Here is a 24,919-nt window from a genome sequence, read left to right on the forward strand (position 1 = left end):
CATCATTTGGACTGACAGCAAGGCCAAGCACTGGGCCTAATATCTAGTTTCCTTACCTCTCCTCACATCAACCTACAGATTTATAGAAGAAACCACTGGCACAGATCTCTCTATCTCAAATACACAACCTGCTACCACTACCTGCCTTAAATTCACTGGAACTAATCTCATTAGGCCTTTTATTATGATCAATGTGGGTCACCATAAGAGCCCTAAGTCTTGTGTCAATTTTTATGAAATTATATAACAGACCAATTTCCTTCATAAAGAGATTCAAAAGATAAAATATCAGTAAAATGAATAAATTAGTTTATAAAGGATTAGAAATGCCTCAGGCATCAAAAGATAAAAAATTTGATAAAATTTATCACCAATTTATATGTGATATTAATCAGGTTCCTTAAAGTGATAAAAGAGTATCTATAAGAAACTTATGGCTAACTTCTTTATTCAAGGTGAATATTCCCTTTAAAATTAAGAAAAGGACAAGGACACTCACTCTTAGCACTTCCACTGATCTTTTGTATGGTAAAATGTATAAACATTGGTATAACATATTAGGATTTTTGTTTCCTGTGTTGAAGATGAGGAAAAAGAGGAATACTCTTACACTATTGGTGGGAATGCAAACTGGTGCAGTCACTCTGGAAAACAGTATGGAGGTTCCTCAAAAAGTTAAAAATAGAACTACTCTATGATCTAGCAGTTATTCCACTGGGTAGTACATTATACCCAAAGGATATAAATATACAGATTTGAAGGAGTACATGCCCAGAAGTCCATCAACAGGTGAATGAATAAAGAAGATGTGTAATATATATACGATGGAATAGTACTCAGCCACCAAAAAATGAAATCTTGCCATTTGCAAAGACATAGATAGAACTAGTGTATTATGCTAAGCTAAATAAGTCAATTAGAGGAAGACAATTATCATATAATCTCACTCATATGTGGAATTTAAGAAACAAAACAGAGGATCATAGGGAAGAGAGGAAAAAAATAAAACAAGATGAAATCAGAGAGGGAGACAAACCATAAAAGACTCTTATAATCATAGGACACAACTGAGTGTTCCTGGAGGGGAAGGAGGATGGGGGATGAGACAACTGGGTGATGGGCATCAAGGAAGATATGTGTCGTAATAAGAACTGGGTATTATATACAACTGATGAGTCACTGACCTCTACCTCTGAAACTAGTAATACAATATATGTTAATTAATTGAATTTAAATTAAAAAAAGAAAATAAATAAAATGAACTGGTAAACTAGACATAAATTAAATAAATAAATAAATAAATAAATAAATAAATAAATAAATAAATTCTAGTTAGTTAACATATAGAATAATATTGGTTCAGGAGTAGAATTTAGTGATTCATCACTTACATGTAATACCTAGCACTCATCATAACAGGTTCCCTCCTTGTTTGTGGCCCATCTGCCACCCACCTCCCTCTATTACTGTGGTTTTAATCCGTATTTTCCTGATACTGAGTGATGTTGAGTATTTTTTCATGTGATTGTTGACCATTTATTTATATGTCTTCTTTGGAGAAATGGCTATTCATGTCTTCTGTCCATTTCTTGATTGCATTGAAAACTAACTAGAATTTAAATAAAAATCTGGAAAAAATAGGATTTTTAAGGCAAAAATAAAACTGGGAGACTACACAGAAAACCCAGAGGAATCTATAAAACAAATTAATAAGAGATAAGAGGGTAGCTGGATATAAGATAAACATTTAAAAACCAATTATATTGCTATACACAAGAAAGAAAAATCTAATAAAAAGACAAGTAGCTAAAATAGCAACAAAAATGTAAGCTACTCAGATCTAATAAGAAAGAGTAGCTATTACATATCTAATAATGAGATATAAGACCTCTATGGATGAAACTATAAAACATTTAAAAAACGCATTAAAGAAGACCTAAATTGGGGGAGGGGCAATATGGCGGAAGAGCAGGGTCCCCAAATCACCTGTCCCCACCAAATTACCTAGATAACCTTCAAATCATCCTGGAAATCTACGAATTCGGCCTGAGATGTAAAGAGAGACCAGCTGGAATGCTACAGTGAGAAGAGTCCGCGCTTCTCTCAAGGTAGGAAGACGGGGAAAAAGAAATAAAGACACAAAAGGCCTCCGAGGGGGAGGGGCCCCGCGAGGAGCCGGGCTGAGGCCGGGGCGAGTGTCCCCAGGACAGGAGAGCCCCGTCCCGGAGGAGCAGGAGCTGCACCAACCTTCCCGGGCGGGCGGAAAGGGGCTCGCAGGGAGTTGGAGCAGGACCCAGGAGGGCGGGGATGCCCTCGGGCTCCCGGGGACACTAACAGACACCTGCGCGCCCAGGAGAGTGCCCCATACCCCGAGGCCGAGCTCCTTAAAAGACTGCAGCGCCCACGGCTGGACAGGGAGCAGCTCGGGGGCGGCTCCGGCAGAGGAAGAGGCTCCGCGGAGGGGGCTGCGCGGCTCTGGGAGCAGCTCGAAGGGCTCGGGCAGCGGCTCGGCGGAGGGGGCTGCGCGACCGGGAGCGCGAATCCAAGAGCGCAGGCTCCGAAGCACAGGGCGCCGGGACACAGCCCAGGATCCGGCCTCCCCCCGGGACAGGCAGAGGCCGGGAGGGCCCAGGACAGCGAGGACGCTCCTGCCCCGAGCTGAGCAGATCAGCGGCCCCGCCCCGGAGCCTCCAGGCCCTGCGGACAGAGAGCCCCGTAGTTCCTGCGGGGGCTGAATCCAGGCTTCCAGAGTTGCCATAGCAACTGCGGCTGTTCCTCCTGGGGCCCCACGGGGTAAACAACCCCCGCTGAGCCCGGCAGCAGGCAGGGGCAGAGCAGCTCCCCCAAGTGCTAACACCTGAAAATCAGCGCAACAGGCCCCTCCCCCAGAAGACCAGCTGGACGGACCAGTTCCAGGGGAAGTCAAGGCACTTAAAGTCTACAGAATCAGAAGATATTACCCCGTGTTTTTTTTTTTTTTTTTGATTTCTGATTGCTTCCCCCACCTTTTTCACCTTTCTTTCTTTTTCTTTCTCTTTTTCTTCTCTTTTTCTTTCTCTTTTTCTCTTCCTTTTTTCTTTTTTCTTTTTCTCTTTTCTTTCCTTCTCTCTCTCTCTTTTTCTCCTTTTCCCAATACAACTTGTTTTTGGCCATTCTGCACTGAGCAAAATGACTAGAAGGAAAAACCTCACCTCAAAAGAAAGAATCAGAAACAATCCTCTCTCCCACAGAGTTACAAAACCTGGATTACAATCAATGTCAGAAAGCCAATTCAGAAGCACTATTATACAGCTACTGGTGGCTCTAGAAAAAAGCATAAAGGACTCAAGAGACTTCATGACTGCAGAATTTAGATCCAATCAGGCAGAAATTAAAAATCAATTGAATGAGATGCAATCCAAACTAGAAGTCCTAACGATGAGGGTGAACGAGGTGGAAGAACGAGTGAGTGACATAGAAGACAAGTTGATGGCAAAGAGGGAAACTGAGGAAAAAAGAGACAAACAATTAAAAGACCATGAGGATTGATTAAGGGAAATAAATGACAGCCTGAGGAAGAAAAACCTACGTTTAATTGGGGTTCCCGAGGGCGCCGAAAGGGACAGAGGGCCAGAATATGTATTTGAACAAATACTAGCTGAAAACTTTCCCAATCTGGGAAGGGAAACAGGCATTCAGATCCAGGAAATAGAGAGATCCCCCCCTAAAATCAATAAAAACCGTTCAACACCTCGACATCCAATAGTTAAGCTTGCAAATTCCAAAGATAAAGAGAAGATCCTTAAAGCAGCGAGAGACAAGAAGTCCCTGACTTTCATGGGGAGGAATATTAGGGTAACAGCAGACCTCTCCACAGAGACCTGGCAGGCCAGAAAGGGCTGGCAGGATATATTCAGGGTCCTAAATGAGAAGAACATGCAACCATGAATACTTTATCCAGCAAGGCTCTCATTCAAAATGGAAGGAGAGATAAAGAGCTTCCAAGACAGGCAGGAACTGAAAGAATATGTGACCTCCAAACCAGCTCTGCAAGAAATTTTAAGGGGGACTCTTAAAACTCCCCTTTAAGAAGAAGTTCAGTGGAACAATCCACAAAAACAAGGACTAAATAGATATCATGATGACACTAAACTCATATCTGTCAATAGTTCACTCTGATCGTGAATGGGCTTAATGACCCCATCAAAAGGCGCAGGGTTTCAGACTGGATAAAAAAGCAGGACCCATCTATTTGCTGTCTACAAGAGACTCATTTTAGACAGAAGGACACCTACAACCTGAAAATAAAAGGTTGGAGAACCATTTACCATTCAAATGGTTCTCAAAATATACCCTAAAAACTATAGAACACTTCTGAAAGAAATTGAGGAAGACACAAAGAGATGGAAAAATATTCCATGCTCATGGATTGGCAGAATTAATATTGTGAAAATGTCAATGTTACCCAGGGCAATTTACACGTATAATGCAATCCCTATCAAAATACCATGGACTTTCTTCAGAGACTTAGAACAAATTATTTTAAGATTTGTGTGGAATCAGAAAAGACCCAGAATAGCCAGAGGAATTTTAAAAAAGAAAACCATATCTGGGGGCATCACAATGCCAGATTTCAGGTTGTACTACAAAGCTGTGTTCATCAAGACAGTGTGGTACTGGCACAAAAACAGACATATAGATCAATGGAACAGAATAGAGAACCCAGAAGTGGACCCTGAACTTTATGCTCAACTAATATACGATAAAGGAGGAAAGACGATCCACTGGAAGAAAGACAGTCTCTTCAATAAATGGTGCTGGGAAAATTGGACATCCACATGCAGAAGAATGAAACTGGACCACTCTCTTGCACCATACACAAAGATAAACTCAAAATAGATGAAAGATCTAAATGTGAGACAAGATTCCATCAAAATCCCAGAGGAGAACTCAGGCAACACCCTTTTTGAACTTGGCCACAGTAACCGGAGAAAGACAAACAGTGTATGTTCTCATTCATTTGGGGAATATGAATAATGGTGAAAGGGAATATAAGGGAAGGGAGAAGAAATGTGTGAGAAATATCAGAAAGGGAGACAAAACATAAAGACTTCTAACTCTGGGAAATGAACTAGGGGTGGTGGAGGGGGAGGAGGGCGGGGGGTGGGGGTGAATGGGTGACGGGCACTGAGGGGGACACTTGACGGGATGAGCACTGGGTGTTATTCTGTATGTTGGTAAATTGAACACCAATAAAAATTAATTTATAAAATTAAAAAAAAATAAAGAAGACCTAAATTGAAGTATATATAGCATATTTAGGGAAAAAATATTTAAAATGCTAAAAATGTCATTTCTTCTCAAATTAATCCTCATAAGATTTTTTAGGAACATGATAGATAATTACAACATCATACTGAAGAGCAAAAGATCAAGAATATCTAGAGCAGGCCTAAGAAGAATAAACTGAAGAGATCTATCATATCAGATATCAAGACTCATCATGAAGCTATAATAACAAACACAGTGTTGTTATTTCAGAGATTTAAAAAAAGTTACTCAACACAACAGAATATAGAGCCTAAAACAGACCCACTTAAATATGGACACATATTTACATGAAATAAAAAATGTCAGAGGAGGAGTGCTTGAGCAGCTTAGTTGTTAAGTCCAACTCTTTGATTTAGGTTTAGGTCATGATCTCAGGGTTGATACTGAGCCTCCTGTGGGGCTCCTAGCTGGGTATGGAGACTGCTTAAGATTCTTTCTCTCCCCTTACCGCCCCCACCTCCATCTCTCTCTAAAAGAAAAAAAAAAAAATCCAAAGGAAGCAATGTAGATCACTGAGAAAAGGAGTGATTATTCGCATGATAACCAGTGTTGAAACAGATATTCAGATTAAAAAAAAAAAACTAAATTGAGTATTTTTCACAATAAAGAAAAATCAACCCCACATAAAGACTTACATGTGGAAGTCAAAACTATAACACTTTAGATGAAAATATAGGAAAATATCTTTTGAGTTCAGGATAAGGTCTGATTTCTTAGACAAGATACAATAAGCACAAAATTTACGAGAAAATAATGAGAAATTCAAGTGTATTAAAATTAATAACCATTTTTCAAAAGATACCATAGAATATGTGAAAAGACAAGTCACAAGCAAAAAGATATTTGCAAAAATTCTAACTGAAAGCTGAGACTGCTGGCTGATCTCTAAACTCACTTCCTCTTTTTTGGAAATGGACATATACTTTCCAATAGTTGGGGGTTCATATTTCCCAATTTTCTTTGCAATTCTTTGAATCAGTGCTGACAGAAGTAGTATGTACCACTTTGAAGGCTTATTTATAAAAACTCCTTAAATATTATTCTCTAGGCCCCTTTTCCCTTCTTGTTGGCTGGAGGAAACATGATTCCAAGACAACTTTGATAGCCATGTTGAAAGCTAATGGATCCAAAGGATGAAAGGAGCCTAGATCTCTAAATCACTTTCAATTTAGAAGCTGAAAATCCAAGTAATACCCATATTGGACTGTAATGTAAATAAGATATAAATTATTTTAAACCACAGAGATTTGGGGTTTATGTAATACAAAGGCTCACATAATAACAAAAGATTAGTATCTAAAACACGGAACTTCAACAAAAAGACAAACATTCCAACAAAAAGGAGAGCAAAAGACACAAATAGGTATTTCATGTAAAATAAACATAAGATGCTCAAGCTCATTAGAAATCAAAGAAATATAAACTGAAACCAGAATTAGATACTATTTTTTCCTTTTTTAGAATGTAACTAAGAATTCTATAATTAGAGACAGCAACTTTGGCAAGCAATTTGGCATTTTCTTGTAAGCCTGAACATCGGCATATCTATGACCACTGATTTCACTCTTAACAATATATCTGAGAAAAAGTCTTGCACATGTGGATATGGACATATACTACAAAGTTTACCGTAGCAGTGTGTAAAAACTCCTAGAGCTAAAAAAATTAAAACAAAAAAAAAATGCTCATTTGCAAAAAAGAGTAGCTTATTCATACAATAGACTGTTCCACAGAAGAGAAAAAAAGTATAAGTACACTCAACGGTAGTGAATTATCTTTGAGTTATCTTACAAAAATAAAGTTCAAAGAAAAAAACCTAGTTGTGGAGAATAGCATAATATATATATATATATATATATATATACACACACATATAATATATAAAGAGGATGATTTGTTTTTAAAGAGAGAGAGTGAACATGTGCAAGCGAGAAGAGGGGAAGGGAGAGCATGAGAATTTTAAGCAGACTCCACCACAGAGCCTGACACCCAACTCTATCTCAGGACCCTGAAATCACAACCTGAGCCAAAATTAAAAGTCAGATGCTTAACTGACTGAGCCACATAGGCGCCCTAGATATTTTTAAGGTTTAAATAAAAGAACAATGAAATGATATATTAGTTAAGAAAACAGTTTTAATAGGCAGGAATTAATTTTAAAATTAAAATTAATATCTAAGAGATTATCTTTGGAGAAAATAAGTAAAACGGTATAAAAGAGGAGCACATAGTAGCATCAAGAGTATTGGTTGATAGCTTCTGGTGGGTACACTGCCATTACATTTATTTTTTTGTGGATTTCAAAAATTTAGTGAAACAATTTCTTAAAAGAAAGTAAGAACATAAGGGAAAACAATTCTCTGCCACTCAGGAAAAGAAAGAATAGACTATCAATGAAGGGAAATAAAAATAAACAAGCCTGTGGTTAAAATTCGCCACTCTAATTTTTGGTCTGCAGTTAGCCACATCAAGTGACTCTCATTCACAGGTAAATATAGTAAACTTAAGGTTTAGGTTTCTCTCTTGTCCTCCATTGCAAATTATTCCTCCAAGGCAAGAAACAGTACTTCTGCATGAAAAAGATAAACAAGCATTCTGAGATAAGAACAGGCAGTCATTCAGAATTCAGCTAGTTAAGAGCAGGGTGCTAAGAAATCAAAGGTCACAGGTTTCAATCCCATATGAACCAATTAGCTTTGCCCTTTTCTATGGCAAAGACTGTCAGCTCACCAATAATTCTGATTATAAGTGAGATCAGGAAGAAGAGAAGATAAATCACTACCAATACAGGAGAAAAATTTCAAATTTACTAACATGACGTGTTTATTCTATATATCTCTATTAAGACCTAAGTAATAATAACCTAATTATTACTCTAAATGCCCACCAGCATTACCTCATGTAATCTTCATAAAACTTCTATAAAGTAGGTACTATTATAATACTTATTTTACAAATAATAAAATTTAGGCTTAGAGAAATTAAGTAATCTGTCCAAGGTAAAGCAGATAAGGGATCCAGAATTTATGTTATTTATTACTCTAAATGTAACCCCCAAAAATCATGTACAAAAAAGTCCCACTACAAAAGTATTTTAAAAAGATAAACTAGGGATAAGAAAAGTGGAAGAATAAAATATCCCTATCACTTCCCCTCAACTATATAATCCACTTACCCACTTAGTTTCTTATTAATCAAAGGGTGATATCTGGACCAGCTACCACAGCATCATCTGGGAATGTGAAATAGATGTAGAATCTCAGGTTCTAGTCTAGAATATATTTTAACAATCCCTTAGACCAAGTTACTCGATGTATATTAAACTCTGAGAAGCACTTACCTAGACTATTCTTAGTATCTGGGACATACCACACACTTTCTCACGTTGAGGCCTACGATAATTCACTTCCACCAAGGTAGAAACTCCTAAATAATTTTCAAACTGACATACAGTCCACTTTCTCTGTGAAAGCTTTGACAACACTCTTCCCTCTCCCTACACATGTTCCCTGTAAAGCTTCTTTCCACAAAGTTCACAGTTTGCTCATACTTCAATTATAGCACATTTTATAATAATTTTTTTCTTGTCTGCATAGCCATCTATGAGATTCATAAAAGGAGACTGTTATTCATCTTTGTATTCTTTCACACTAAACCTATTACCTAGAATACAGTACTGGATTTTAATAAATATTGACTATATCACTGAATAATACATAAATGAATAATGGATAGAAGAATGGATGAATGAAAAGATGAGTTCAGGGGTGCCTGGGTGGCTCAGCTGGTTAAGCATCTGACTCCTGATTTTGGCTTGGGTCATGATCTCAGGGTTGGTAGATCAAGCCCCATGTGGGACTCTGTGCTCATTCAGCCCTAAGTCTGCTTAAGATTCTCTCTCTCTCTCCCTCTGCCCCCAACCCCTGCCCCACTCATACACTCTCTCTCTAAAATAAATAAAATCTCAAAAAAAAAAAAAAGCAAAAACAAAAAGATGAGTCTAGTTGGACTAAATCCTAAAGAAGGGTTCTAGTAATGACATGACAAAGAATATGTTACTAACTGGTAGAAATTCAAAGTTACCCATTTCTCTCCATTAATTCCCTGATTCAGGGCTTTCAATTCTCTCTGTATAATGTCAGGCTCTCCTTTCTGTTATGAGAAATGCTAGAATATATTTCTCACCTCAGAATATGGCAAATCTATTTGTCCACTTAGTAAGGCCTGGATTCATTTTTAATTCCTCCTTTCTTCCCAAACTTCATATCAAAGCCATCTTCAAATCTTGTGTGCTCTACTTCTGAATTATTTTCAAAATCAAAGTATGTCTCACAACCTATCTAAGCACCCACTAAGTTTCATCTTTACCCTTACAATTTCCTCTTGAATTTGTTCCTCAGTTCCCATTCTTGTCTTCCCATAGTCTCCTTTCTGTATTGCAGCCAGGGGTGAGCCTTTTATTTTATTTTATTTTATTTTATTATTTTATTTTATATTTTATTTATTTATTTATGAGAAACACAGAGAGAGAGGCAGAGACATAGGCAAAGGGAGAAGCAGTTTCCTTGTGGGGAGCCCAATGTAGGACTCGATCCCAGGACCCTGGGATCACTACCTGAGCCAAAGGCAGATGTTCAACTACTGAACCACCCAGGCATCCCAGGGTGAGCCTTTTAAAAGTGATTGTTAGGGCAGCCCCAGTGGCTCAGCAGTTTAGAACCACCTTCAGCCTAGGGCATGATCCTGGGGTTGCGCATCGGGCTCCCTGTCTGGAGCCTGCTTCTCCCTCTGCCCTTGTCTCTGCCTCTCTCTCTCTCTGTGCCTCTCATGAATAAATAAATAAAATCTTTAAAAATAAATAAATAAATAAATAATAAGAAGTTAGGTTTTATTTATCAGTCTTCTAACAAACACTCCAATAGCTTCCATGTTACATTTCTATTTGGAACACATCAGTGAATTTCCATCTCACTCAATGTAAAATCTATACCCTTATGGTGGCCTTATGGTGGGCCTGGGAGGCAGGAGCTCACATCTGCCTTTCTGAGGTCACTTCTTACTCTTTTCCCCACAGCTCTCTCTGATCTACCCACACTGGAGGAGTGCTTAGTATAGATGGCAAAAGATCCTTGAAGGAAACACAGAGAATCGCAGAAAAGAAGGACGAGCACTCAGGTGAATAAACATTCTACACGAATACGGATTCTTTAGTGACAATAATGATGTCTTATAGGGTAAAAATGTTTGTAGGATCAAAATGTAAGACAAAGACAGCAAATGTAGGTGAAAAGATAGAGAAGAATATATTAAGTTCCTTGCATTGCATGAAAAGTGATTAAAAGTTAAAACTCACTCTAAAATGTCAAAAGACTAGAGAGTTCCACTTACAATAATGGCTGAGTTGATCCTATCAGACTATGCCTCCTGCCTAAAACCATTTAAACTCTGAGCAAAATATAAAAACAACTATCTGAAGATAACAGAGAATAATCAGACACAGGGAGAATCTGGACAAGAATTAATACTTGGGAAATAGAACAACATTGAGTGACCTCCCTATTTTTGTGAATTTTTACCTGAGGGTAGCTCACAGCAGATACTATGGGGAAGGCTAACATTCCAAAAGAAATGTACAGAGGACAGAGTTCAGGCCTCCCACTGCAGGGAGAAAGGGGAAATTCTAGAAAAGAGAACCAAAAGAGTAAGTGATACCTCAACAATTTATGCACCAGGCAAGACCTCGCTATAATCCAGATAAGGTTAAAGAAACTAAAAACAATTTAATTGTACCCACCTGAAGGGAAACAGAGCTGAGAGTTTTAAGTTTAAACTAGTTAAATTCTGACTAAAAACAAAACAAAAAACTTCAACACTTATATAAATAGTATAACAGAAATCAGTGTATCTGTAACACATCTCTCACAATATATACTACACAATCCCAAATTATTAGACACAGAGAAAATATTAATATGCAACCCATATTTAAAAGCAGAGGAAAACCACTAGTCAACATACCCAAGAAATCCCAAAATATGGAATTAAAATGTGATTATTTTAAAGGATCTATTTTAACTATTAGAACAAGGACCTAAACAAAAGTATGTCTGTAAGATATGGATAATTAGGAAAACCCCACAGGTATGTACATACTATAATAATGAAACAAATGAAACTTCCAGTACTGAAACATACAGTATTTAAAGAATAATTCACAGAAAAGACTTAAAAGGCAAATTGGGGATAACACAAGTGTCAGTTACTTGAACCTAAATTAATAGAAATTAGCTGATCTGAAGATACATAGATATTAAAAGACTAAAAAATGAGAGACTTGCTGATCTAGGGGATAACACTGAACAATCCAACAAAAGTGGAACAGAAATCTCAAATGCAGAATAGAGAGGAGTCAGAAAAATAACTGAGGAAATCATATCAACACTTTCCCCTAATTTAGTGCAATAAATAAACAAATACACACTCACTTTTTTTTCCCAGAAAATTGCAAGAAGGCTCACACAATGAAAACCTGGAAACATCATAGTTAAAACTAAAGTTAAAATATTTTTTAAAAGAAGCTAGACAAAACTGATATATCACATTTAAGTAAATAATGAAACAAATTGCCTCTGACTTATCATCAGAAGCAGCTGAATCTAGAAGACAGAAAACTGGAATTTATTAATTGCTCCCAAAATATATATAAACATTTAACCCAAAAGAAAGAAAAGAGGGACAAAACAAAACCAGGATAAATTTTTTAAAAATGGTAAATCAAACCCAACCATGCTAATAATTTTATTAACTCTAACTGGGTTAACACTGTAATGAAAAGAAAGAAACTGTCAGAATGAACAAAAAATACAAGACTCAACTATGTATACTTTAACATAAAGACTATAGGTGGAAATTAAAAGGATGGAAAAAGATATACCATATAATGTAACTATTAGAGACTTGGACAGGCTATATTAACATAAAATTGGGTTTCAAGTCAATAGAATATTATTATAATTAAAAGTAACATTTTATAATGACAAAAGGTTCAATTAATCAGAAAGACATGACAGTCAGAAATATGTATGCACTCAGTGCTCATCCCATCAAGTGCCCTCCTCAGTGCCCATCACCCAGTTACCCCAATTACCCACCCACTGTGAGCACTGGATGTTATACGAAATGTTGGCAAATCAAACTTCAATAAAAACAAAACAAAACAAAACAAAAAAGAATGAAATAAAACAGAACCAAACAAAAAAACTAAAAAAAAAAAAAAGAAGAAATATGTATGCACCAAATAAAACATCTTTATGAGAAGCAAAAATTGAGAAAATTAAAAGGAGAAATAGAAAAAATCAACAATCATATTGGGAGATTCTAACACCTTTCTCCTAGCAACTAACAGAAAAACTGATTAAAATACCAAATACAAAAATCATTAAAGACAGAAGATCAGAACACTATCAACCACATGACATAATTAATATTGATATTTAAGGAACACTCCATCCAAAAGCTGCAGAATATAAATTATTTGCAAGTACATATAAACCATATGCTAGATTTCAAATACAGTAATCAGAGAGTGAGTACTATCTCTGACCACAATAGAGATATATTAGAAGTGAATAGCAATAATAACACATATAAATTGTCCCAGACTTACAATAGTTCCGCATGATTTTTCAACTTTAAGATAATACCAAAAAAGTTTGCACTCGGTAGAAACTGTACTTTGAATTTTGATCTCTTCCCAGGCTAGCAGTAGTGCAGTATGATCTTCTCTTGTCATGTGAAACATCAACAGTGAGCCTCAGCTCCCAGACAGACAAGAGTGAAAAACCAGTATGCTTAAAACAATTCCACATCCATATAACAATTCTGGGTTCTTTTTTTACTTTCAATACAGTACTCAACATATGTCAGATACTCAACATTTTATTATAAAATAGGCTTTGTGTTAAATGATTTTGCCCAACTGTAGGCTAATGTAAGCATTCTGAGCACGTTTAACATAGGCTAGGCTAAGCGATGATTGGTATGCTAGCTGTATTTACGGTATTTTTAACTTACAACATCTTCAACTTAGGATTGGTTTATAGGGATGTAAATGCATTGTAACTGAGGAAGATCTATACAAGGACAAATACCCAAATATTTCAAAAGGAGGCAATACACATCTAAATAACCAAATGGGTAAGAAGAAAATCACAGATTAAATTAGAAACATTTCTAAACAAATGCTTATTTGTAAAATTGCTGAGATGATGCTAAAATTTCTATAAAATGCAGCAGAGCAAATATATACAGAACATTCTTGAAAAAGAATAAAGTGACTAACTCTGTCATTTCAAGAGTTACTAGAAAGTGACATATATGAGTGGGTATTCTGGACTCTTACTCTGTTCTACTGATTATTTTGTCAATCATTATGCCAATAGCACATTATCTTGATTTTTTTTTTTTAGCTTGATATGTCTGAAAATCAGGTAGTGTAAGTTCTCCATTTTTTTCCTTTATGAAACTTAATTTTGCTCTTTTAGGCCCCTGGCCTCTGACCAATCCCAGTAAAATCTCAGAACTGGCTTGTATTTCTAAAAAAAAAAAAAAAAAAAAAAAGAAAGAAAGAAAAAGAAAGAAAGAAAGAAAGAAAGAAAGAAAGAAAGAAAGAAAGAAAGAAAAGGAAAAGGAAAGAATTTTTATTGGAATTCTGATTGGAATAATATGAATGATCAATTTGGAAATACTTGACATATTAACAATATTTTACCTTCTGATTATGAACTTGGCATAGCTGTATAATTATGTAGATCTCTAATTACATCCTAGTATATTTTGGGTTTTTTGATTTTTTTTTAAGATTTTATTTATTTATTCATGAGAGAGAGAGGCAGAGACACAGGTAGAGGGAGAAGCAGGCTCCATGCAGGGAGCCCGACGCGGGACTTGATCCCAGGTCCCCAGGATCACGCCCTAGGCCAAAGGCGACACTAAACCGCTGAGCCACCTGGACTGCCCTAATTTCTAATTACCTATTTCTAATTTTTAAATATATAATTGTTATAAATTGATGCTGTTTTTTGCAACACTGCTAAATTTACTTACTATTTCTAGGAGCTTTACCATAGATTCAGTACGGTTTCTATACGGATGCTCATACTGTCTGTGAATAAAAAGAGTTTCACTTCCTTATTTGTAATTGGTATGATTTTGTTTCTGCTTTATTGTACTAGTTAGAATCTCCAGTACAATGTTGACTAGAACTGACTTGTTCCTTATCTTAGAAGGAATGCATTTAGTGTTTATTATTAATCAAGAAATAATATGTCCTGCTCAAACTCTACCAGTGAAAAAGAACATTTTGCAATTTGTATTAGGACACCAGCATCACCCTGATATTAAAATCAGACAAAAAACATTCAAGAAAGGAAAACCACACCCCAATATCCCTCATAGATAAAAAAAGTCCAAAGCAAAATATTAGCAAATTGAATTCAGCAATATATAAAAATAATAAAATATTACAATGATGCTAGATTTATTTCAGGAATGCAAAATTAAATAACTGGAAACTAATCAATGTAATTCTCCTGTTAACAGAATAAATGAGAAAAGCCTTACTATCATCTTAAAAGGTGCTTTGTATATATTCAATACCTCTTCAAAAAAAAGCTTTTATCAAACTACGAATAGATGGGAGCTTCTTTACCGTAATAAAGGATAGTTACCAAAAAAACCCAGAGCAAACAGTGTTTAAAGGATAAACACTGTAAGTTTCAAAAATAAGCAAAACTAATCAGTGGTGACCGAAGTCAAAATAATGGTTACCTTTAGGAAGTAGTTAGCAATTAGGAACATCAGAGAGGTTTATTGTAAACTAGTAGTATTCTGTATCTTGATCTGAGTGGTATTTACAGGGATGTGCTCACTTTTGAAATCTCACTGAGCTATACATTTATGGTTTATAAACTTCATCATTTGTATATTTCAGTAAGACTGTTCATGAAAAATTTCAAGTGTTTTTCATGAAACTTTATAAATTAACCTTAAAGTTATATTTAAGGGCTAAATACCAACTTAGCCAAGGCCCTTTAAAGAACAGTAAGAAAGTGGGCAGCCCAGGTGGCTCAGTGGTTTGGTGCTGCCTTCAGCAGGCATGATCCTGGATACCCAGGATCAAGTCCCATGTCGGGCTCCCTTCGTGGAGCCTGCCTCTCCCGCTGCCTGTGTCTCTGCCTCTCTCTCTCTCTGTCTCTCTCATGAATAAATAAAATCTTAAAAAAAAAAGAACAGTAAGAAAGTAAGAGTAGATCTACCAAATAGACTTATTAGAAACTATACTGATTAATATAACATCATATAGGAACACAGAAGACACAGAGCCTAGAAAGAAACTCCTAAATATACTGAAGTAGGATATATGAGAGAGGTAGCCCATTACTACAAGTGGAGCTGTACTTGTTCCAGCACTACAACAGGTTGAGCTGGAAAAAACTGATTACTACTGGGGAGAAATAAATAAAAATGGATCCTTACCTTATACTATACATAAAACACCATTCCAAATGAATTGTGAATATAAATGATACAAGCAAAGCTTTAGAACTTTTATAAGAAAACAGAAGTGCAAATCTTTCTGTCTTCATGGTAGGAAAGGACTTCTTAGATGAGACACCAAAGCACTAACTGTAAAAGATTAATTTGTCTAAATTAAAATTAACAACTTCTGTTCAGGGGGGATCCCTGGGTGGCTCAGCAGTTCAGCGCCTGCCTTTGGCCCAGGGCATGATCCTGGAGTCCCGGGATCAAGTCCCGCATCAGGCTCCCTGCATGGAGCCTGCTTCTCCCTCTGCCTGTGTCTCTGCCTCTCTCTCTCGTCTATCATGAATAAACAAGTAATATCTTTAAAAAAAAAGAACTTCTGTTCATCAAATGACACGATAAAGAAAACAAAAAGAGGGATCCCTGGGTGGCGCAGCGGTTTAGCGCCTGCCTTTGGCCCAGGGCGCGATCCTGGAGACCCGGGATCGAATCCCACGTCAGGCTCCCAGTGCATGGAGCCTGCTTCTCCCTCTGCCTATGTCTCTGCCTCTCTCTCTCTCTCTCTCTCTCTCTCTCTCTCTCTCTCTGTGTGTGTGTGTGTGTGACTATCATAAATAAATAAAAAATAAAAAATAAATTTGTAAAAAAAAAGAAAATTTGTAAAAAAAAAAGAAAAGAAAATGAAAAGATAAGGTACACACTGAGATACAGTACTCATCTAGTACACTATCTAGTACATCTAGATAAGTACATCTCTAGTTCTTAACTTACTAGAGATCAGTATCAAGAACATATAAAGAACTTTGATGAATGAATAGTAAAAGAATCTAGTAGAAGAATGGATGAAAGATGTAAATAAATGTATTGCAGAAGAAGGCATACACTTGGCTAGCAATCATTTAAAGATATACTTTATCAAAGTGACATGCATGTGAAGATCAAAATAAAAAATTATACTTGAATTAGTTAATTGCCAGCTAAGAAGTCTGACAATACCAAGTGTTAAGGAGGATGGGAATCAACCAAATCTCCTATACATTGTTGGTGGGAGTAAAAGTGATGAAAACCACTTTGAAAAGTAAGTATTAAAAAAAAAAAAGTATTTTGTGAAAGTAACATTTTCACATTCTAAACCCAGGATTTCCATTCCTAAATACATGTTCCACCTAAAAGTATGCATATATGTACCAAGAATCATGCATGAAAATATCAGTTGCAGCATTATTCATAATAGCAAAAATTGGAAATAATCCAAATACTCACTTACAAGTGAATGTACAAGAAGTCGTGATTTAATCATATAAAATGGGATATTGTAAATCAATAAAAATAAACAGCTATACCAAACAACATAAGTGAATCTTAATAACATAATGATGAGTCAAAATTGCCAAACCCCAAGTAACAACACACTGTGGTATTTTTATAAATTACAAAACCAAACAACATACTATTTCCTCATAATTTATAGGTGGTAAAACTTTTTAAAAAATAATCAAAATGATACACAATTTAGTTATGAACTAAACAAGTTAGTTACCTCTGGTGAGAAAATAAGGGAGGAGCATACAAGTAGATGTAAGTCATTAGTAATTCTCTATTCTTGGATCAGCTGATGGGACCAAGGCAATTTATTATAATAAATAAATCAGTCAAAATGAATAAAATAGGCCTATGTATGTCACATGATACTGTGTCATGATACAAATTATATGATTCTGTGCACCTGATATCCAAAAAATTTAAATACTACAATACAAATTTAAAAACTCTTGCCTTAAGGTTGAATTGTTAACAAGGCAAAATATGCTGGGTTCAAGAATTACTGTTCAAAGATTACTTTTAAAGGATCATTAGTAAACATTTAATTACTTGTTTGTGTTAATTCCATTTCTGAACTAAATTAATAAATTCTAAGATTTAAAGAAATGCCAAGTGCCTTAACACTTAAACTTACAGGAATAAGATTGTTTTCTTTATATATTTAGAGCTGAAAGTTACCTTGAAGATTATCTAAAAAATACCACTGAACATTTTCTATATGCCAAGCTCCATATTTAATATGCATGATTTCATTAATGCCTACAAAACTGCATGACATAGATAACAATAATATCAACATTTTATTTGTGAGCAAACTTTGGCTAACAGCATTAGGGAATTTGCTCAAGTTTACAAAGCTCAGGCAGGGCTCTGATTTGGTCCAACGTTTAAACACTCCTGAACCTACATATCTATCTTTACATTTGTACTACTTCAGAAATTGCACCAGGAAGTAGGAAGAAAGGTCAAGTGACCCATCTAAAATCATACATTAAGATAGTGGCAGAATTAAGACTAAACGATATTAAGTACCGTATCGGGCATTATGGCAACTACTTTACGAGACTTATTAGATATTCTTTCCATTTCATTATCTCATTCAGTTTAAGTCTGAAAATGGCATGATCTATTAATTTGCTTTTCATTATCGTATTTCAGTCAAATGTTTCATCATAATAACTATGCCAGTTATACTCTGTATTTCTATGTGCATTTCTATATGAATCCATATTATATATAATACTCATGTCTACAAAGAGTATAAAAATAGCATAATACAAAACAATCTGCCAAGGCTTATATTCTAATATACTAATTTTTAAATTTCTTTAGTCCATTATAGGAGACAATTTAATATGATAATGCTTGTGGTAAGTATTAGAAAATGTCTCTCACCTGTTCAGAGTGTTCTGAATCACTTTCTTGAGGTAGAAGATAGGGAGCTCCATGTGATTCCTGAAGCTTTTCTTTTAATTTAACATTTTCTAGCTCTTTTTGAAAGAGTTGATCCTGAAGACTAACAACATTTTGCCGGAGCATAGCTTCACTTGATTTTGTGGTTTCAAAACAAATATGTAACTCATTGTAAAGCTGTTTCAAAAAAATATCCAAATTTATTAATAATAAGTCATATCTGTATAAATATACATACACATATATACATATCTATAAGGACTATATATGACATACTACTTGCCCTAAGGTGATTTTAATAGTCTAGAGGGGAAACAAGAAATACACAGATGAAAAACTAGTATAATCAAATATTGATATAAAACTACAATTGAGACTAACAAGACACTATGTATTACTGGCCAGTGTAATATAGGAAAAGTGTGCTTAAATTTCTAAGGAGGATGAAAACACTTTAAGCTAGTTATATTCAACTAAGAGGGCCGTATGCAAAATAAAGTGTCTGAACTGAGCTATGAAACTATTAGAGGAACTTAAAACAAAAAGTGATTCCAAAGGTGGCAGAAATGTGAAACATGTACAGTTATAGGAAGGGACAGAAAGGGAGTATAAGATCTATCAATCCAAGTGAACCCAGTATATACATTTGAAAGAAAAACCAAGAGTCTTTCATTGAGAGTTCATTACATTTGATGGATAAATTCCCACTTAGTATAAATTAGCATCTACTACTGCAGCAGGGGAGGTGAGGTGGAAGGAATAGCAAGAGACAGGCAGGCAGTAACACTGTAGATAGAGTGTAGACTCCTGAATGCCAGATGAAGAAAGGTGGACTTGTTCCTGGAGGCAACAGGGAATCACTGAGGAGCTTCAACAGAGTATGACAAAACAGAGACGATGTTCTGAAGGCATGATAGGTAACTTTCAATTTTTTAACTCAAGGAAACACGAGTTTAAAAATTTTAAACTGGAGTTTATTAAAACTGTGAGATAGCATCTGGTATGAGTATAAGTGGTCTCGTGCAGAGTCACATACGGTTCCAGTGGCATTCCTCCAATACTCATGAACTTACTTGGTGATGAAATTCCTAACTTATGATTGTGATATGAGGCATAATTCAATTTGTGGTAACTAATTTACATAAAGAATGTGTATTTGCTGATGACACTGGGAAAATGACCCAAAGGTTAAGATTTTTGGTCTTTTGTTTTTGTTTTTGTTTTTAAATAAGGCTAATAGTGAGATAGATCTTTCAACAAAAGGAAAATCTCTCAGGATTTTTGCTCAAATTGGGGAGTCTGCAAAGTTCCCAAGCTCAAGATTATATAGCTAATTCACTAGTTTTTTAGGTTTGCTAAAAAACTAATGGAAGATTGGAAGAAACTAATCTAATGGAAGACTGGGAGAAACTTCCATTAGCTGGCCTTATCTCATGAGAAGAAACTACACAAAAGATGGCAGAGTACTTTTGTGTATGTATGCTATACTTTAATTTTTTTAAGTATAAAATTTAATAAGGCTTCTAAAACCTTTCTTAATGGTTTTTCTCAGACATACCTTGTCATAAATACAAGATTATTCAAGCCGTTCCTGACACAATATGCTCAATATACTTTTTATGTTTTATAAAGGATTGTACCACTATATTATTATAGATATTTCAAATAATCCATTTCATGTTACAGCCAAACTCTAAGCAATTTTTATAAAGGAAAGGTTGCCTTTATGATTTATATAGAATTTCTGGACATGAATTTGTACTTTCCCTCCCAATTACCTTTATACCAGGGAGTGTCCAATGTCCTTTCCACAGTTGGTACACATCAATCTAGGAGGGAAGAGAGAGTAGGAACCTGACCGCTTTGAGGAACAATGAAGGGATCAGAGTGGGCCTTATAGTGACCTACCTGTGCTGTGTTGGGCTTTCATGATTGAGTTCAAGTAGAAAAGAAAAAAAAAAAAAATGAAGACAAGAGCTAAGCTGTCTAGAGAGATCTGAAGCTAGGATATCCTGAATGAGGTCTGCCTAACAGCATACACAGTCACTTAGTGAAAAGATTAATTTAACTACTTTCTCTCTTATATGTATGTTTTATTAATACTAGCTGGCTTTTAACCAGCATAAATTAATCTTTCTGGAAGAAAATAATACAAAACAAATAAATATTTAAGTATTTAAAATATTAAAGAATTTTCAAATATCTAATTATACCTCAATTTAAAAACACACAAAAAAAAGAATTTATAGACTTCAATTATTTGAGAATCTCATGAACATTGATTGTTATTAAAGAAAAACTCATAGTTTCCCTTTCACTGCCCAAAAAGTACAGGAAGTATGATAAGTGTGTGGTCAGGATTGAGGACCAATTTATTGATCATTTGTGCCAAGGGTGTGGTATATTTTCTTTGGGTGTCATGTCTTAGGATCTTCCTTCACAGTTTTATAAGGCTCTGGGCCTATTTATTCACAGAAGAAGGCTCTGTCTTAATGTCTCTTCTCTTTTCTCCTCTCACATCTCCCTTCTTTCTTGCTTCTGTAAAAACAGAAGACTAACTGCTCTCTTCTTGTCTTCTCCACTTTCTTCTCTCTACCATGCAATTTACACAGGAATACTCCTATTCACGTGTTCTGGTTTGATCGGACATGACTGGTGGGCAACTCTGGATACTGAGATAGATTCTTTCTCTAAAAATATCCATCCTTCCAAGCAGCAAGTGGAAAAGAATCGAAAAAGCCTGGAGCAGATGATCTAGATCAGTTCTGTTCCAAGAACTGGGACAAATTCTATTTCTTAGTTCTTATTCCAAATACACATTTCCTACCTGCCTATTTTCTTTGATGGCTGATTGGACTTCACTTATTCAGAGCAATAAGACTACTTAGATGTGGACTTAGAGTATAGGAAGCAAAGACAGCCAGCCCTCCAGCCATTTTTAATACTAGGCCCCAGGCCATCAGTAAAATTGGCCACAAAAGAGGGCTCAGGGAGGCAAAGTCCATTTTTATTTCTAAAGTGTTTCTGGGTAACAATGCCTCAGGGTTAACAGGTTTATTTCTCTAGGGGATCCTGCAAGAAGGCAAAGGTTTAGGATGTTCCAGTCCCGTTTAAATGTCATTTTATTCTCATCCCATTAAGAATAGTAGGGTGAGTAAAAAAAAGTCCTCTAGCAAACTAGGTAATGTAACAAATTAATTCATCTGCATTGGTTTAGGTATCAGAGTTAGTAACTTTTTATTAGCAACAACAGTTGCTTACAGTAGTTTTCAGAGAAGCTCTTTCCTCTATCATTTCTTTCCTCTAATAGTCCAAAAAGCCAAAATGGATCAGAATTTTTTCCAAGATTCTGGCCAATGAAAACATTTAAACATACATTCCCATATATACAAGTATTAATCATTATAATCCATAATCCAGGATGCTTACTATTCTTGTGGCTGTTTTCTGCCGAGGAAATTTAAGTTTAAAAAGTTAAGAGGATCTCCAGGGGATAGAATGCAAGCTAACTCCAGAAATAGGATCCCAAACTCCAAGTCCTTTAATTTTCAGGGACATATATTGAAGTATTGTTCCTCCCTTATTTTTATTAGTGTTAAGGAACAAGATATTTTATTAACCTTAACAATTTTGGAAGTGTATATGCCCTGTGACCCAGTGACTAATTTGCTTAAAAAACAAAATTTTCCTTATTTAGTAAGCATACTATTTGCTACTCTGATTGAGACAATAAAATATACCATTTTGAGAATTCTGTTTGTAGCAGAAAGATGAGAAAAAAAACTGATTTAACATGCAGTTTAAATGAAAAGAACATATAACCTAACTCCTTATTTTCTCAAATTGATACTGCTTATGTCATACAATTATTATTAAACAGAATAGAAAGTGATAAAACATATATTTAGTTACTTCAAACATGTCAGATGGTCTAGAAATGATAAATGTTTTTACAATCCCCATCTATAGGTGAATCATACAGGTATATAAATGACGTGTAAAGTAGAAGAACAATTAAAACTTACATAAATGGCTCAGAGGAAGAAAGCACACTAGCTTACTTTTATTTCTCCTATGGGTGTGTCTCTTCCAGAGGAGCCCTCCACATTATCAGGTTTTGTGTATGAGACTAATGATTTGTTATGGGAACCTCTGGGAAAATACATCTCAACTTCTTCCCTGTGCTCAAAGGTTTTCAGTTTTCTCTCTTTACCTTTGTCCTCTACACATTCCCCTCAACCTACCACAGAGAGAAACTGATTTTACCTTTTCTGATAATGAAATGAATACTATGAAATAAATCAATAAATGGAAGAAAAGAGGAGAAATGGGAGGTAAAGCAAAATAACAACAACAAAAAAGTAAGGGAGGAGAACTGAGAGAAAAGAGGAAAAAGAAACTCCATTAGAAATAGTAAGTTAAGAAGACTTAACTTTTAGAAAAGTAAGTTTGGTAAGAATGGGAGATAAACTATTAATGTAATTTTTTTTTATTCAACTCACCTATTACAGCTAAGCCCCAATTATTATTTGTAAGTAATAAAATTAATGTGAAAATATATTTGCAAATCTTACTTTTAAGTAAACAATTTCATCTTGTTGCATGGATTATAGATTACTTAAATTTATTGGAAAAAATCTAGAAAAATACATGCAGAAGAATAAAGATAAGTATTAAGTAAAACACTTCAAGATTAGAATGAATAATTTGATGTAAGTGAACACTGGAGGTCTAAACAATAGCATATTGTTTATTTTTGATAAATAAAGCAGTGTGATTATTCACAAATTTCAATATCCTGATCTCTACCACTAATATACAGGTTCTAGGGGAAAAACATTCCTAGCAAAAAAATCTGCAGAAAGTCAAAAAATTAAAAATTGCAATGTCATAGCAAAATAAAAGAAACCAAATTTTTATAACAAAGAGAGAGTGGCTGAAGAATGATGGAGACCCTTTTCCAGAAGATGCTAACATGCGAGGATCCCTTTTCCCCAAAAAGAATGCGATGATACTTTTTTTTTAAAGTGAGCTTTACACCCAGCGTGGGGCTGGAATTCATGACCCTGAAATCCAAGGTCATATGCTATACACACTGAGTCAGCCAGGTGTCCAACAATGAGATCTTTTAAGTAACATTTAACTTAGATATCAAGATACACTTCCCAATATTAAAGTTATTGATGTTGAAAGAAGTTTGATGAGAATCATGCATATTTATAGAATCTATTTACAGCTTCCTTTAAGGATTATACGTTATTAGATTGTATAACACAACTATACAGTGAGCTTCATAACAGATGAAGACTGGATTCTGAACCCCAGATTAGATAGATTTTAATTCTATCAACTTCAGACAATACTCTAAGCCTCAGCTACGTGATCTACAAAATAATAAGGAATAAAAATAATATACAACATAGTGTTGTGTGAAACTTAAATAGTGAGACAAAAGCCTTTTCCAGGTACTTATACACAATAAGCTCAATAAATATTAACCATTATTATATAACCATTATTATATGGTTGCTGGACATGACATATTTATTTGTACCTCAATCTACATAACACATTTCTAAAATAATGTGTGTAAATGGAAACACAGATTCTCTCTGGTTTTATAGTAAAATTTTATATTCTTTATTTGTGATTATGCTCTAATTGGATCACTTTTATACTTGTATTCTTAGTTTCTCCATATTTTTATGCTTTTCAGAACCATTTTCTCACCTAAATAGTTAAAAATTAAATGTACTAGAATGATATTTAAATTTAGAAGAATATGCCTGCAAAGTTTAAAAATACTCTCACATTTAAATAAATATCTATGATTTCTTAAGTTGCATTATCCAAAGTGGGATATCATTGTACACAACTCCTCAAGGTTCAATAATTTAACATTTGCCAATCATTTCTCATTTGGCAGGCAAGTCCCCTTCAAACTTCATAATCCCCTGTGCATTCTCAACATTTAATAACTTAAATAAGACTATCTTTATGAATGAACTAAGAGTAAATTATATACCATTAATATGTTGTTACTGGCTTTTTCATAAAAGGAATTGTTTCCTGGCCCTGTGTGTGTGTCTATGTCTGCATATTCAATATTCTCTAACGAATACTAATAGTCTGAACTGACAACAAAGAGAGATGTTTATGGCAGCTTTATTTACAATAGTAAATTTTTTTTTTAAATAATGGTAAAAAATTTAAACAACATACATGATCAACACTAGGAGTACGGTTAAATAAATTATATTATTTCCAAAACAGGTATATATCAATATTGTTTTTAATATAAGGTGAAGTAAAAGATATTATTGTATCCACA

General features: G+C 35.0%; 1 protein-coding gene across 4 annotated transcripts in view; it reads right to left on the reverse strand.

The window, feature by feature from the left end:
• Positions 1–24,919, reverse strand: part of CNTLN (centlein) — a 323,526-nt gene that overhangs the window by 155,861 nt on the left and 142,746 nt on the right. For all 4 annotated transcript variants that reach the window (XM_055302562.1, XM_055302564.1, XM_055302563.1 and 1 more), the window contains exon 8: positions 18,571–18,765. In XM_055302562.1, the coding sequence (XP_055158537.1) occupies positions 18,571–18,765 (195 nt within the window). The remainder of the gene's footprint in view (positions 1–18,570; positions 18,766–24,919) is intronic.

Source organism: Nyctereutes procyonoides, unplaced genomic scaffold (assembly GCF_905146905.1).
Source record: "Nyctereutes procyonoides isolate TBG_1078 unplaced genomic scaffold, NYPRO_anot_genome, whole genome shotgun sequence".
NCBI lineage: Eukaryota > Metazoa > Chordata > Mammalia > Carnivora > Canidae > Nyctereutes > Nyctereutes procyonoides.